Genomic DNA, 14742 nt, shown 5'->3' on the forward strand with positions numbered 1-14742 from the left:
ACGTATCTCCACTTGGAGGAAACCTAATCTGGCTCATCATCATATTCATGCAACCATACATCAGCTAATTCGTTAGTTTTGAAAATAAAAAAAACTAATTAGTTAGTTGGGCAACGTGACCGGGCCCGAATATCAAATCAAGCCGAAGTAAAGATAATAAGATGCGACATTTCTTTTACCATCAAAAGTGCTGGTTGGTTCATATTGATCACTGGGCCTCCCATCCACCATCTAACATTCAAGGGTGGTACCCGTACAGTACGTACAACAGTCCAAACTTTTATCAAAATCACCCACTCTCACACGGTTTTTTTTTTTTTTTTTTTAACAAACCTAGTCTCACACTTCATGTGGCTCTTTTAGGTCTCATCACTAATGATGGTACACCATAATGGTCGCGTGGAACAAATTGTTTTGAGAAAGCTTAATTGCCCAATGACTACATAACGTTTAAATGACTAACAAACAAGGACTTCCACAAAAGTTTGTTGCATGTAATAATGGAGAGCTTTAAAAAGAATGTGAAAATGTAAGGTAGTCTGGCACGTCAATATATATTTTGGGGTAAAAAATTTCATATGTTATAAATTATTTTAAATTAATATTAACAGTCTCGAATATGATATGAGTCAAATTTGATTATTAATATAAAAAATAATAATATTATAACACATGTACTCAAGTAAATGACTGAAATGACATAAAAAAAAAAACACTTTGAAAAGTTGGCAAGACGTAGGTGAATAGTAAAAGTGTACATGATTTCATTATTATTATTTTTTGTTTTATTTTATTTTATTTCTGTTTTTAACATGAAAAATGAGCATTGTTTAACTTTTTTTATGTTGGTATTTAAACTTGGCTAGCTTGAAATAATTCATAACATATCAGATTTTTTGTTCCAAACTCATTACCTATTTGATGATACGATGTGTTTTGGTATTGTAGCGGAAGAATTAAAACAAATTTTTTAATTTTTCAAAACAAATTTTAGTTACTAAACATAGATCCAATTTCTACCAAAGACACTCATACAATAAAATGATTGTTTTGATATTGACAAAAAAATATAATACCTAAAACTATAAAGGAGGTTTTTTTAATTTTCAAACAAACATTTTTGTGCTTTAGTTTATTTGGTTTAAGATTCTTTTTTCTTATATATATATATATATATATATATATATATATATATATATATTCTTTTTTTACAGACTTCGATATCGAAAAGAAGTAAAGAAATTTTTTTTTTTTCACAAATAAATAAATAAGTAAAGGACAAGACTAATAATTCGTAATATCAGAAAACTTTTTTTTTTTAAATAAATCCAATCACTCTCTGATTTTTTTATTTATCACTTTCTAAATTTTTTAATTATGAACTATTTGTACATTTATGATTAGATCACAACAACATAGAGCACTCACCAGTGACTAAACAAATCTTATTCATAACTAAATATGTAATTTTCACTACTATATATTGTTATCTTGTGATCTGGACAGATTAAGAAATCAATCTAAACCAATAGAGGACACATTCAATCAAAGACCAACCTAACCTCCCCACATTAAATTTTGAAATTATCTAAAATATAAATTTTTTATTTTTAAATTTGTAAAGTTTGAAAATTAAATATTGGATATTGTGATCTGGACAAATTAAGAAATCAATCCAAACCAATATATATATATATATATATATCTAATATTTATGTGGATATATGTAATTTGAAAAATAAATTATTTTTACGTTTGTAAGCATGAGTTGATATGCTTTGAATTTATAATTGAAAGTTAGTTTAAAATTAAAACTAAGTTTTTGTTGAATTTCAAATTTAAATTGCGAATTAAATTTTTAAAATTTAGTTTAAAAATTTAATTAATTTTTTTTTAATTTCAAATTTAAACTGTGTATTAAATTTATCCATAAGCCCTTCGTGTCACTAGCCAATTCTTCTAGCCACAACTGCCAACCCAATTTAGTCAAATAATGAGCCACCATGTTACACTGCCAAACATCACACCATCTTGCTAATATATATATATATATATATATATATATATATATATATATATTTTTTGCGAACCCCTTGTTAATAATGGCTACTCAATAATAAAAACGTTCATGTGATTTTAGTCGAACATAGAAGATGATTCCTGGAGTATTTAATTTTGATAAAGTTGCAATGCTCAAACTCAAGGGTGGGAAGGTAATTCAGCCCTAAAAAAATATTTTCGTGACTTACAACGTTTGAAGTCGCGCGTATATTGGCTTGTATAAATACGTATATAAAACACAACACGTGCTCACAGCTCGACACGCAACCGCTCTGTCTGTCTAACTATTTAGGTAGAGTGAAACTGTGAAAGAGCGAAGGACATGAACCTAACCAAACCCAGTGTTGACTACAAGAAGCAGGAAATATTTTTAACAGAAGAGAATTACATATGTGCGTGTATATATGTATATATATATATCGATTTGAACTTTGACCTCTCTCATCCAAAGAGTCCAGGTAAATACTTATTCCTATTTATATATAGCTTTAATTTCCGAAAAAAACTGAATTAGTTTTGATTTTTCTATTTTTTTGTTCAACAAACATTATGAAGACTTGAAATTTTCCATTTTAGTGTGCTGTTCTCTGCTGGATTATGGCATATGACTTTCTCTCTCTAGTGTGAATGGAAGCAAGTGCATTACACCCTTACGTTGTTCAATTTCTATTGTAAATTGTGACTCTCTTCATCTAATTTTGATCACAATTTTTTTTCTGCTCTCTTTAAATCCATCTCAATTGCTATAATTGTGGTAATGATTCTCTCTCTGGCTGTTCCTTTTGGGTTTCCCTTTAATTGCAATTTTCTGTGAAGCACATTATCGTAATCATCAAATTGAATGGTTCATTATCGAATTTGGTGTCAATTGCTGAACTGAAGAAGCTCACTTTTGTGCTCTATCATATGATAATATTGCTATTTCTTCATAAAAAATTTCAATTAGGTTCACTTGGTTCTGTTATATGGATAGTGCAAGTGGAATGAAAATTTGGAATTTTTATTTTTTAATTCTTTTTGACAGGGCTTGCTTATGTTTGATTCAGATCATGCTTTATGGTTTTGGGACACAAAATAATCATTGTTCCGAATTGGTACAATCTGAAGTTGTTTATTTTGTTGCTAGATGGCAGGTCAAAGCCATGAATACACATTGGATGAAGCACTTATTGCCGTTGGGTTTGGCAAATACCAAATACTCGTGCTTCTGTATGCTGGACTTGGTTATAGTTCAGAGGCAATGGAAGTGATGATTCTCTCATTTGTAGGACCAGCAGTTAAGTCCGAGTGGGGACTCTCCTCCACCGAAGAGAGCCTCATATCAACAGTGGTTTTTGCTGGTATGTTAATCGGAGCATATTCATGGGGCACCATATCAGATAGCTATGGAAGGAGGCATGCTCGCTCTTAACCGAATTTTAATCTTAGTCTTGCTTATATGTTGCTTCAGTGTTTATTTTATCTTCTCTGGTTCTGTTATGTAGAGAAACTGGTGTGTTTGTTGGGCTAAAATAAATTGATTCATCGGTTGAACGAAAGAAGCTAAATTTATATTATATTACATGATGTTTGATCCTATCATCCCACACTGTTGACTCCTTCAATTTAGATGATGACAATTATTTCATTTTTGCATTTCATATGTCCTCCTAGGATTCTATAAAAGTGCATATCATTAGTTCAATCAGTTTTGACCATTATGATTTGATTGTGATTTTACATATTTCCTCTGGCAGCGTATTGCTTATGGTCCTATAGTAGCCCGCCCTAATTGTCCTGTAAACTTTAGATGCACCTTGCCACCGACATATAAGCTTTAATCAACCAAAACCTCATGTTAAACATCACACACTACTTCAACATCATAGCATCTAATTCGGATTTCACCCGAGTTTTATTTCTGGTTTGGTAGTCATATGTAGACTCAATTTCTTTGTTTAGGACATCAGTGCATTTCAGGGACATCTGCAGTCCTACATACAGTTTTCTATTTAGTGATTTCTGGTAACTTAGCTGAACCTTCATCGTAATTGTTTCTTTCATTTGCTTCACAGGATGGGTCTTCTCAGTTTAGCTACAATGACGAGTGTAGCCGGGCTTTTAAGTGCTTTTTCCCCAAACTATTTATCGTTGGTCATCCTTCGTTGGTTGGTTGGCATTGGTTTGGGTGGTGGGCCTGTGTACTCAGCTTGGTTTCTAGAGTTTGTTCCTGTTCCTAACAGAGGCAAATGGATGGTCGTCTTTTCAATTTTCTGGACAATTGGAACAATACTTGAGGCTTCACTTGCATGGGTATGTCCAAAACATTCTCAGTGATTCTAGTCATCTTTCAAGGGACTCTTTGTTGGTAATGTTTCTTTTAATTCTTGTTATTTTTCCTCTACCATTGAACCTCAATAGTAAATTTGATTACGAAATATGGGAGAAGGGATTTTGTGACTTTCTCTGACTTTTTAGGATTTAATTTTCCTTTTCAGCCATCAGCTTGCTCGTCTTTCTTTGTACATTTAAGATTCAGAATACCTTTAAAACCTTTGCTTACTTTTCCTAAATGAAACTCCTATTTCCTTGCTCATTATCAATATCATCCATACAGCTCTTGCCTGCCCGTTACCCGCAAAAGAACTATTTTTATAAATTAAATTGATTCTGGTGAACTCCTAAGAATTTGATTTGATTTGATTTTTTTTCAACAATCACAAATTGAAAAAAAATATATGTGCAATTACCAAGGACAGCATATTCTTTTAGAGAACAAAAAACAGGGGAACTCCCCTACTAATTTTAATGGCAAATCCTACCACAATCTAACTTCTCTATAGGACATCATCTCAACTTTTTATTCAAAATTCAAAGACTGAATCAGGCAGCCTCCAACTCCATTGGATCTGTGTGTGTGTGTGTGTGTTTCTTGAATCTCTCTATTATTTGGATAACTTTGCAAAATGAACCCATCTGTTCAGTAACAATGCGGATTTGGCTCGTCTTTATATTAAGGGGGTATAGTCTCATTCATCAAGCTTCAGCCCGGACTTAGCTAGGGAAAGATTGTGAACAAAGTGTAACAAACAACTAAAGTTTGATTTTTGTCTATAAAGTGAACCAATCAACATAAGTTACATTTGTCGCTCCATGAAAGTCTATAATGGGCATCATTTTGAGCCCATTTGAGATCCTTGAGGGGAAACAAAAGTTTCTCACTCACGGTCAGCAGAAGTGGGCTAACAAACCAACAGGAATAACATGTGAACATGAGAAGAGCAAAAATCTCGTTTACCTGTTCTTTTAACCAAATTCGGCTGACTACTATGGATGGGGGTTTCAGATTTGCAGGCTGTCAGAGGAGAGGTTCTGCTCCGCAGAGGATTGGCAGTTTGCACATATCACTTGACTACAAAATCTTTATTATTGACTTGTTGATGAGAGCATTGATGTTATTGAGTGAAGATGGCATCAAGTCATGCTCGTGACACTCGGAGAGCTGTCAAAGAGTTTGGTATAAGCACGGAGTTATAGTGGACGTTGTGTGGCTTGGTGACGCTTGAATATGCAAGATTGTCATTTAGATAAATGTGTGGAACTTAGGGTTGGAGTGGTTCGAATATGTTTAGAAAAAATAACTAGCCAAAGGCCACTAGAAGTGTATGGCAGTATTTACTGAAAGAAAAAGTGTATAGCAGTATATGATGCGCACACTGAAGGTGTATAGGTTTAGTTTTGATCAATAATGACTTCTAGAGCATAACTGAAGTTTCTTCATGCCAAGTGGGGAATTCTCAATTTGCATTGATAGGGAGGAGGCATAGTGTGTATCCATTGTTCCCATTGCAATGATGGGCACTAAGTGGGCAAACTCGAGAGTCGTCAGAGGTGGATTTAGGCATTTGTGAGAGGTATTTAGTGCTTCCTGGGGATGGGAAGCCAAATAAATGGTGCCACTGTGGTCAGTGGCCCATGCCCTTGGTATAAATCGTACATCAAAGGCTCAGATGTGACATCTGCTATGCCCGTCGATATAACCACTTAGCGGATGTAGTCTTGAACAGAGTGGGGTTTTAGGCACCACCTAGGCCTTGTTGCAGATGATGGGTGTTGACTTGGGTTCAGCCTTGCGTACAGCGCCCTTGTAGTTAGAGGTGTGGTATTAAGGCAACTTGATACTAGGATGTTACTAAGCTATATAAATATTTGGGCACTGAGTTTTTGGCATGTAGGCAGGCAAGGTATTCCTTGTGGGTTATGGATCTATACTCCTATAATTATCTTACTTAGATAGTGCATTGGAGACTCGTGCCAAGGGTGTGCATTGGCCTATGTGATTGTTTGTAACCATACGTGCATGAGGAGTGAACTGTGGGGAAAAGGTGACTATTCAAGGTGCATTATATAGATCCAATATGGGATATGGGCATTCCAGTTTGTGCTAATGAAAATCAACTTTTTGTTCACAAATCTGGAAGATGATAAAGTAGACCATGGTCATAGAAAAACCGACTTTGTTGCTGATGGTCTTGCAGCTATGGGGTATAGATTTCAAGGAGATCGAGTGACATGAAGATATTACTTTCAGAATATAGCTGTGGAGGATCTGGAAAAGGGTTCTTTTCTTCGAACAATCTACTAATCTGTTTGATCTCCCCTTCTCCTAAAACAAGTTTTGATCTCCTCTTCTCCTAAAACAACCCATTCCAAATTCTAGATATAGTATTAATTATTATGTTTAGTACTCAATAAATGTCTTGTGGTAAGTTTATTTTCTTTCCATTTTTCATTTTTTTTCTTGTCACTATTTTAGACTTTGTTAGAAATGAGTAGGTTGGTGTTTTCTGTGCTTGGTGTGCAATGACCAAAGTGGAATTCCATTAGCCATAAAAGTTAGTCTTTATTTTAAGCATTAGGCATATTTGGTGGTAATACATGGGTCCTTTAAATTCATTAGTAGCTTTCAGAGTCCGGAGTTGCTTAGAAAGTATGCAAATGGCCTTTCCTAAAAATTGAGGGGTGGTCAAACCTTATTTCTGTAAATCATAATTGGTATATTGATCTACTGTGTAAATATATGTAATTCTGCACAAACTTTATGAATTTATATAACGTGAATTTTTTCGAAATCAAAATTTGCATATTTCTTTCTAGTGTGAAAATTTGATTCTTATAAAGTCTTGAAAAGTTGAGGATTATTTTGCTAGTGGGAAAGAAAGGAAAGGATTTAAGACTATTTAGACCTCCATTAGTAAGTTCCTTTAACTGCAGATTGTCATGCCAAGCTTGGGTTGGAGGTGGCTTCTTGCACTATCTTCTGCACCATCTTTTCTGGCGCTTCTCTTTTACGGTCTTACACCAGAGTCTCCAAGGTATCTATGTGTGAAAGGTAGAACAACCGACGCCCATAATGTGCTGGAAAAAGTTGAAAAATTAAACCGAACAAGTCTTCCTCCCGGATTGCTTGTTTCTGATCGAATGGTCGATCTGGATGAAGAAGTTGCTCCATCAGAAGATTCCCATTTACTCTCCTCAGCAAGAAACAAAAGCATGGTTTCTGAAACAGCCTTCTCATCGCTGCGTATGCTTTTCTCATCAGAACTAATTAGAACAACCCTTCTTCTATGGGTTGTAATATTTGGAAATGCATTTCTGTACTATGGCGTTATATTACTGACCTCGGAGCTGAGCAGTGGCCAAAATAAATATAGCTTGATTACCATGCGTTCAAAATATTCAGAGGACGATAGCCTCTACATAGATGTATTTGTCACTAGTTTGGCAGGTAACAGGTTTTTGTCTGTTTAATTGACCTTGATTTGAAAGGTTTTTTCTGTACTGTTTATGTTTTTCATCATCTTTTTTTTTACTCAAAGAAGGTTAGGTAACATATGGCTTGTGCTTATTTTCCAGAGCTTCCTGGAGTTTTCTTATCAGCAGTTATTGTAGACAGAATTGGTCGAAAGCTTTCCATGGGAATTATGTTTATGTTAGGTTGCATCTTCCTTCTACCATTGGTTGTACAACAGCACGAGATTTTAACCACAGCTTTATTATCCGGAGCCCGTATGTGCTTCATAGGAACTTTCACAGTTGCGTATATTTATGCTCCTGAGGTAATTACTCTTCTTGAAACACTATTATGTCTTCCTCGTAACCTTCTATTATTGTTATTTTTTCTTTGGACAGGGAGTAGAATGACTATTTGGGTTGTTGGAACGGTTAATTGCCAAATTTATTTCTTTTCATAAAATCTTTAAAAATGCATAATTGAAATAGGTATGGGTAGCTATTTTTCAGAGTTATAATGCCTTGTATTAGTATACAGTTTACATTGTTCACAATATTTGAATCTTTATATATATATATATTGGATGTGACTGGTACCAGAGACAAAATATTTTTCTGATAACTCATGAAAACAAGCAACCGAGTCTGATGAGATTCTCCTTGTAGGAAATATTGTGAGTACAAAAAGTAGAGTAGTGAGATTATTTCCTTGTTTTGCATTATTTGTTGGAACTTTTATCAGTACAGAGAGGAATACATATATTCATCTCTACTCAACAAAGGGCTTTAGTATTCTGTAATGAGAAACTATTCTTGAATGAGGGCTTTTTACGTTTCAAATTGTACTTTTTGTTGCTTGTCAAGGATCTGCTCTAGAATTTCATGAAATAATGTTGTGTCAATTTTAATTTTTTTTCAATTATATTTTTTCTTACAACATTTGCACTATTGTACTCTATTAACTGCGATCCTTTTCTAAGTGATTTTGATTAATGTCTCCAGTTCCAAGGACATTATTTACTGTGATCCTCTTCTAATAGAAAAAAACTTCTCTCTTTTAAGTTTGTTCAGATTTATTCTTCATCCACATTATTAAATTAGTTCCAATCAATTCACTTACTGTCACATATATATATATATATATATGTATGTATGTATATTTCCTTATGTAGGTATATCCAACCTCTATGCGGACAACTGGTTTCGGAGTTGCAAGTGCTGTTGGAAGAATTGGTGGCATGTTATGCCCCCTTGTGGCAGTTGTATTGGTGACCAATTACGGTCAAACAGCTGCGATAATTCTGTTTGAGGTTGTGACAGTTATTTCAGGAATATGTGTTATGTTTCTCCCACTGGAAACTAAGGGACGTGAATTGACTGACACTGTTGCTGCATAATCTAGTTCCAGTAATTTAGTTAATTGAGAAGTTTGTGCAGTCGGTGATCTTCCGGATGGTAAAAGGAGTTCCAAACTTTTCTCTGGAGCTGCCCGTAAAGATGCAAATATGGACTAAATTCTTGGCTTGTAATTTTATTTGTGCTCATAATTGAACTGCCACTTTTACTCTGGGGGATCTAAAGCTGAAATGCACTAGTCCTTATTCTTCACTATTGCTTGTGTTCTGTTATTTCCAAATTCACATGGTGGTTTAGTTCTAGGTTTTGGCAAATGCCATAGAATCTGACAATTGTAATCAATTGGGTTCAAGGCGCGAGAGAAAAAAAACATAGGGTAGTTCACATCAGGTGCATATTTAGGGGAAAGGACAATTTGGGTGACTGAAAAATGAAAGTCGCTGCCTTTGTAACTTCAATCTGTTACTCATGCATCAAGTCATTAGTTGGTTGGGTCAAACATGAATTGGGCCGACTATAAAACCAAGCCGACTTGGCTAAGATGGGATGCTCCTTTACTAATGAAATTTGTAAAGTTTGGAAGTGTTCAACTGCTCCGGAACAAGAAATTATATACTCACTTTTTATTATAGCTTTAAGATCTAATCATGAGACAATTAGTTAATTAACTTTTCTTTTCTTTATTTTAAGAAACTTATATTTTCTTTCCATATCATTAAATATTGTTAAAAAAAAATGACAAAACTAGACAATTTATTAAAGGAAACAAGAATAAAATAATTAATTAATGATTATTATGGAAGGAAATTTACGTAATATTTTCTTAGTAATATATATATATATATATATATATATATATATATATATATATATATATATATATATTACTAAGAAAATATTACGTATATATTTATATTGGGTAGTCAGACTAGGAATAGGATTATGGTATACATGCGTCTAAATCTTTAACCTTGTGTATCAAAACTTTAGGTTATAATTTGTTGATTAAATCATTGTTAAATCAAAATTTTAAAAATATGAGAATTATTATATTTTTCAAAATTTTTGGATTTTAATTGTTATATATATATACATGTGCGTGTGTGTGTGTGTTGTATATATTTTTAGATCAACATTTAAGCTTCAATTATAGCCTCAGAAGGTTAATTAAGGCTTCTGTAATTTTTGTGGAATTTTCTGGATATTTTTAGAATTTTCGGGGCATTTTTATTTTTATTTTTTGAAAATTTCTTTCCTTCCGAAAAAAAGGGAATGAGAAGGGTTTTTCGATGACCGGTGATGGAGAAGGTGGGTTAGTGATTTGGTGCGGTGAGGTGTATAGGAGATATGGTGTGCGTGGATTAGGACCGCTGATACGGAGTGATGACGCGCACATGCTACCGTAATGAGCTTAGCACTCCAATCTGGTGTCGACGCGCTCACGGTAGCGAATGAAGCACAACCAATGAACATGTGCCAACACACGCGGAGGACTAATCAGGAGCGTGCAAGCGCGTGGGACGCGCGTGGGGGCGCGTGTTAAAGCCCCGTTGGCCTGTTTCGACACTTGAAATTGAAACGGTCATAACTCAGTCATCTTAACTCCAAATGGGGTCGTTCTTGAGCTCAAACTCAAGGATGTTTCGTCATCTTTCCAATAATACTAATTTTATTTTCAGATTCCTATCCTACTAGGAGATATTTACGTTTTAGTGAGACAGTATCGAAAAATTATTTAAACCGAGATAGAGTATTGTAGTTGCAAATTTCTACACCCGAACACTTGAGAAAAAATACAGAATAATATGAACAAGAAAAATTGATAAGTATGAACAACTAAAGCAACAGAGGAAATGTAATTGGAATTCGATGCCCTTCCTTTCTCATTTCATACTTTATTTATATGCCTTTATAGAGCTTTACATGGAGCCGTTTTTGGCAGTTTTCAGACGTGGCCATTCAAGGTCCCTTATTTCACGACATTTCTATTATGGTGGGCGTTATGGAATTTTGAATGTGTTTGGCATGGGCCACTTCCCGACCTACTTTGTGCCGAATGGGCTGTATTTTGCAGGATGGCTTGCGTTTTGTTGAATGGGCTAAATTGGCCTTATTGAGTTATTTTCTTATTGGGCCTCTAAACCATATTGGGCTTCTGGATTATTTATTCTAGAATTGGGCTTTCTTTACTTCTGTGGATACGTGGCGTATTCTAGTTGGTGGGGATTTTCCCTTCACACTTTGCCTCCAATTCTTTTATGAATTAAATTCATGTGTGAAATTGTAACCATTTTAGGAAGTGGAGGAGTTTTTGCGCCTATTACTGCTTATCATTGCCATTTTGGTTTTCAATCTTTGGGGTTTCGTGCTCGTCTGTTCGTTATCCGTCTTATATCTTCTATATGTATTGTACTCTTGCTGTTTGGGGATTTACACTTGCAATCGTATCTTGACCTTAAGCAAAAAAAATCCGTCTGCTGCTATTTAATCTTTTCCTCGCTCGTCAAGGTCAGTTTTCTTTTTTGTCTCTCGCTCTTCTCATTTCATTTTTTCATTATGAGTCAAGAGCTTAACTGATAAGTTAATCCATCCCTAGAGTGTCACCATCCCATACTGGTGCACTACATCCACACAATCTAATAGTTGATGTAACAATTAAAGAAATACATCAAATAATCCAGAAGAAATAAACATAATAATATAATATCATGTTATCACAAGATAGGAACGACTTATAATTTAGTTAAGCTTCCTACACGATACATCCTACACAAACTGAATCTTCAACATGCTGATATTTTACTATACAGTCAGGTAAGCATTCTCCATATACAATTCATTCTACGTATTTAATCTTAATTACTTAAAATAAAATAAAGATTAAATCCATTCATTCCTCAAATAATTCAAATAGCAGGCATTGTTATATTTAAGTCTGTTTAAAACTTATTTAAACTCATTCTTAGTCCTTATTTAATGTTTAGGACCCCTCAAAATTGTTTAAAATTAGCTTAATGCTGTTTACGAAACTTCCCAGGGAAGGCTCGAGCTTTTGTCCTAATTACTCGAGCTTCCTGTTTCAGACTCGAGCTTCCTATTTCAGGCGCGAGCTTTTTCACCTATGGCTCGAGCTTTTCACCCACGACTTGAGCTTTGCCTTTAAGGCTCGAGCACTGTATCAACGAATCAAACACTGTTTACGTGATTCAACCTAGAATTCTATTGTAGACCCAATCTTTATTATTTAAGGATTCTAAGGCATGTTTTTAGGTTCCATCAATTCTCAGATATGAAAAATACATCATTTAAAACATGTATAAACTCATAAAGAACTCAAATCAAATCCATGAATTTATCAATTCATACCACAAGAACAACCGTGAAAAAATATAATTTATCAAACCTATGTTCTAGATCAATTAAATTATAAATTCCAGTTTTAATCGTTCTTTAAATAATTCTAAGATTATACTAGAGATATAAATTCTACAGATCAAAGAAGAAGTGTAGAACAAGAACTTGTCTTTAGGATTTGATAAAATCTTAGCCTCATTCTCTTCCTTCTTTCTCTCTCTCTTTAAAATATTACGTGATATATTTCTAGCCTCCTTTTCCATCCCTATAGTCATATATTTATAGGGCAAATAATAACCCTACTCCTTTTCCCAATGTAAGTCAAACTAATAAAGAAAAATAATAAAATAAAAATACTAAAAAGGAAACTAAAATATATATTACGTATAATCTATGTATATTCTTTTTATCTAAATAAAATAAATACATCAGATTATCACTAAAGGATTTTCCTTATACATATATATATATTTATTTATATATATACATATACACTATCCATGGGTAATTATCCTTACCCATTAAACTCCTTATCCAAGTAGTCCATGGAACCTAATTAGTTGGTCCATGAACCATAACCATTAGAATAAAATAAAATAAAATAAAACAACCATTTAAAACATTTAATTCCTAACAATTAATTACAAGAAAACACCTAACATTTAAGTAAACAAATACACATCAACTATCACCCAATTCAACTAAACAAGTATTTCAAATAAACACATAATCAATTTATTCATATAAACAAAGGAATGCAACAAGAAATTCCCTCTTGGGTGAGTAAAAACTCTTTGTCTTTGGTCTGCCTTGTGGAGACCAGAGTACAGAATCATAAATTTGTTAGAATCAGTAGTCGTTTAAGGGCTGATTGGCTTTGGTGTCATAACTATGATGCAGTGTATGGAGGTAGGATTTGGTATGGGTGGAATCCACTCATGTTTGATGTGCAAATTTTGGAAGTTAAAGCTCAAGTTATCCTTCTCAAACTACGGATTAGAAGTAATGGTGTTCAGTTTTGGTTAAGTTGTGTCTATGAGGAAAATACAGTGGACAAAAGGAGGGATCTGTGGAATTGTTTAACTGATATGGCAAATGTGGTTTCTAGTCCTTGGCTGCTTATTGGTGATTGGAATGTTATTCGGAGTAATGGGGAAAACTTGGGGGGAAGTCTGTTCCTTAGAGAATCCATAGAGAATTCAATGATGTTGTTGATTCTTTAACTCTTACTGATATTCCTTTCTCTAATGGCATTTACACTTGGTGTAATAATAGGTGAATTGCCAAACGAATTTATTCTAAACTGGATAGAGGCTTGATGAATGAAGCTTGGTCTAATTCTTTCCCTGCATCAAGAATTGATCTCACCTCTTCTCTTCTTTCGGATTATTAGGTTTTATGTGTCAGGATTCCTATCAATGTAGCTGCTGGTCCTAAACCTTTTAGGTTTTTAAGGGTGTGGCATTCGCAACCTGTGTTGAAATAGGTGATTGAAGAGGCTTGGTCAACAAGGGTTAATGGTGATCCTATTGTTAAGGTTGTCCAAAAGCTAAGGGCAGTTAAAAAAGCTGTTAGAGTTTGGAATACAACCAAATTTGGTTCAGTATATGAGCACCTTATCTCAGCTAGGACTAAAATGGAGGAATGTCAAGTTGCATTATCCAATGATCCAATGTGTGCAGAGAGAATCCATAGTGAAGAAGAGGCTAGGAGGAATTATGAACATGTTTTGTCTAATGAAGAGATCTTGGTTTCTCAAAAGGCTTGAATCAAATGGAAAAAAGGACCTTGATAAAAACTTAAAATTTTTTTATCAGAAAATTAAGGCTCACAGAGGTAACAATAATATTACAGGTCTTACACAAGCTGATAGAACATTAGTGCAGGATGATAATGGTATTAAAGATCTGTTGTTACAACATTACACTTCTCTGTTCTCTTCTAGAGGGCACGTTAATTCTCCTGATGCTGCTTTCATTAGAAGAACTCTTCTTGGGGAAGTTGCTGACAGCTTGGAAGCTAATATTTCTAGGGATGAAATATAAGCATCAATTCACAGTATGGGATTGGATACAGCCCCGGGGCCTGATGGTTTTACTGTGAGGTTTTTTAGGGAGTACTGGGGCATTGTTGGTGAAGATATTAATTCTGCTGTGTTGCATTTTTTTCAATGTTCAGTTATGGATAAAGGGCTTAACA

General features: G+C 34.1%; 1 protein-coding gene across 3 annotated transcripts; it reads left to right on the forward strand.

Moving 5' to 3' along the window:
- Positions 1 to 2360: 2360 nt before the first annotated feature.
- Positions 2361 to 9444, forward strand: LOC132278682 (organic cation/carnitine transporter 7-like). 3 transcript variants are annotated; one of them, XM_059780526.1, is made up of 6 exons: positions 2361 to 2519; positions 3188 to 3456; positions 4116 to 4353; positions 7315 to 7828; positions 7957 to 8159; positions 9006 to 9444. In XM_059780526.1, exons 2-6 carry the CDS (start codon positions 3188 to 3190, stop codon positions 9228 to 9230), a joined length of 1449 nt encoding a protein of 482 aa, XP_059636509.1. In that variant the 5' UTR covers positions 2361 to 2519; the 3' UTR covers positions 9231 to 9444. The 3 variants fall into 3 exon arrangements, with proteins under 3 accessions (XP_059636509.1, XP_059636508.1, XP_059636510.1); XM_059780525.1 differs by lacking the exon at positions 2361 to 2519 and adding an exon at positions 2580 to 2815; XM_059780527.1 differs by lacking the exon at positions 2361 to 2519 and adding an exon at positions 2580 to 2732.
- The last annotated feature ends 5298 nt before the right edge of the window (positions 9445 to 14742 follow it).

The sequence above is a fragment of the Cornus florida genome, unplaced genomic scaffold (assembly GCF_030987335.1).
Source record: "Cornus florida cultivar Cherokee Brave unplaced genomic scaffold, ASM3098733v1 CherokeeBrave_3.0.0_Hap2_Chr10, whole genome shotgun sequence".
NCBI classification, from domain to species: domain Eukaryota; kingdom Viridiplantae; phylum Streptophyta; class Magnoliopsida; order Cornales; family Cornaceae; genus Cornus; species Cornus florida.

Bases quoted from the DNA above. Each gene is read 5' to 3' on its own strand.
- LOC132278682 (XM_059780526.1), top strand. From the start codon at position 3,188: ATGGCAGGTCAAAGCCATGAATACACATTGGATGAAGCACTTATTGCC. The intron at 4,354-7,314 runs GTATGTCCAAAA...CTTTAACTGCAG, and splicing joins TTGAGGCTTCACTTGCATGG to ATTGTCATGCCAAGCTTGGG. The intron at 7,829-7,956 runs GTAACAGGTTTT...CTTATTTTCCAG, and splicing joins ATTTGTCACTAGTTTGGCAG to AGCTTCCTGGAGTTTTCTTA.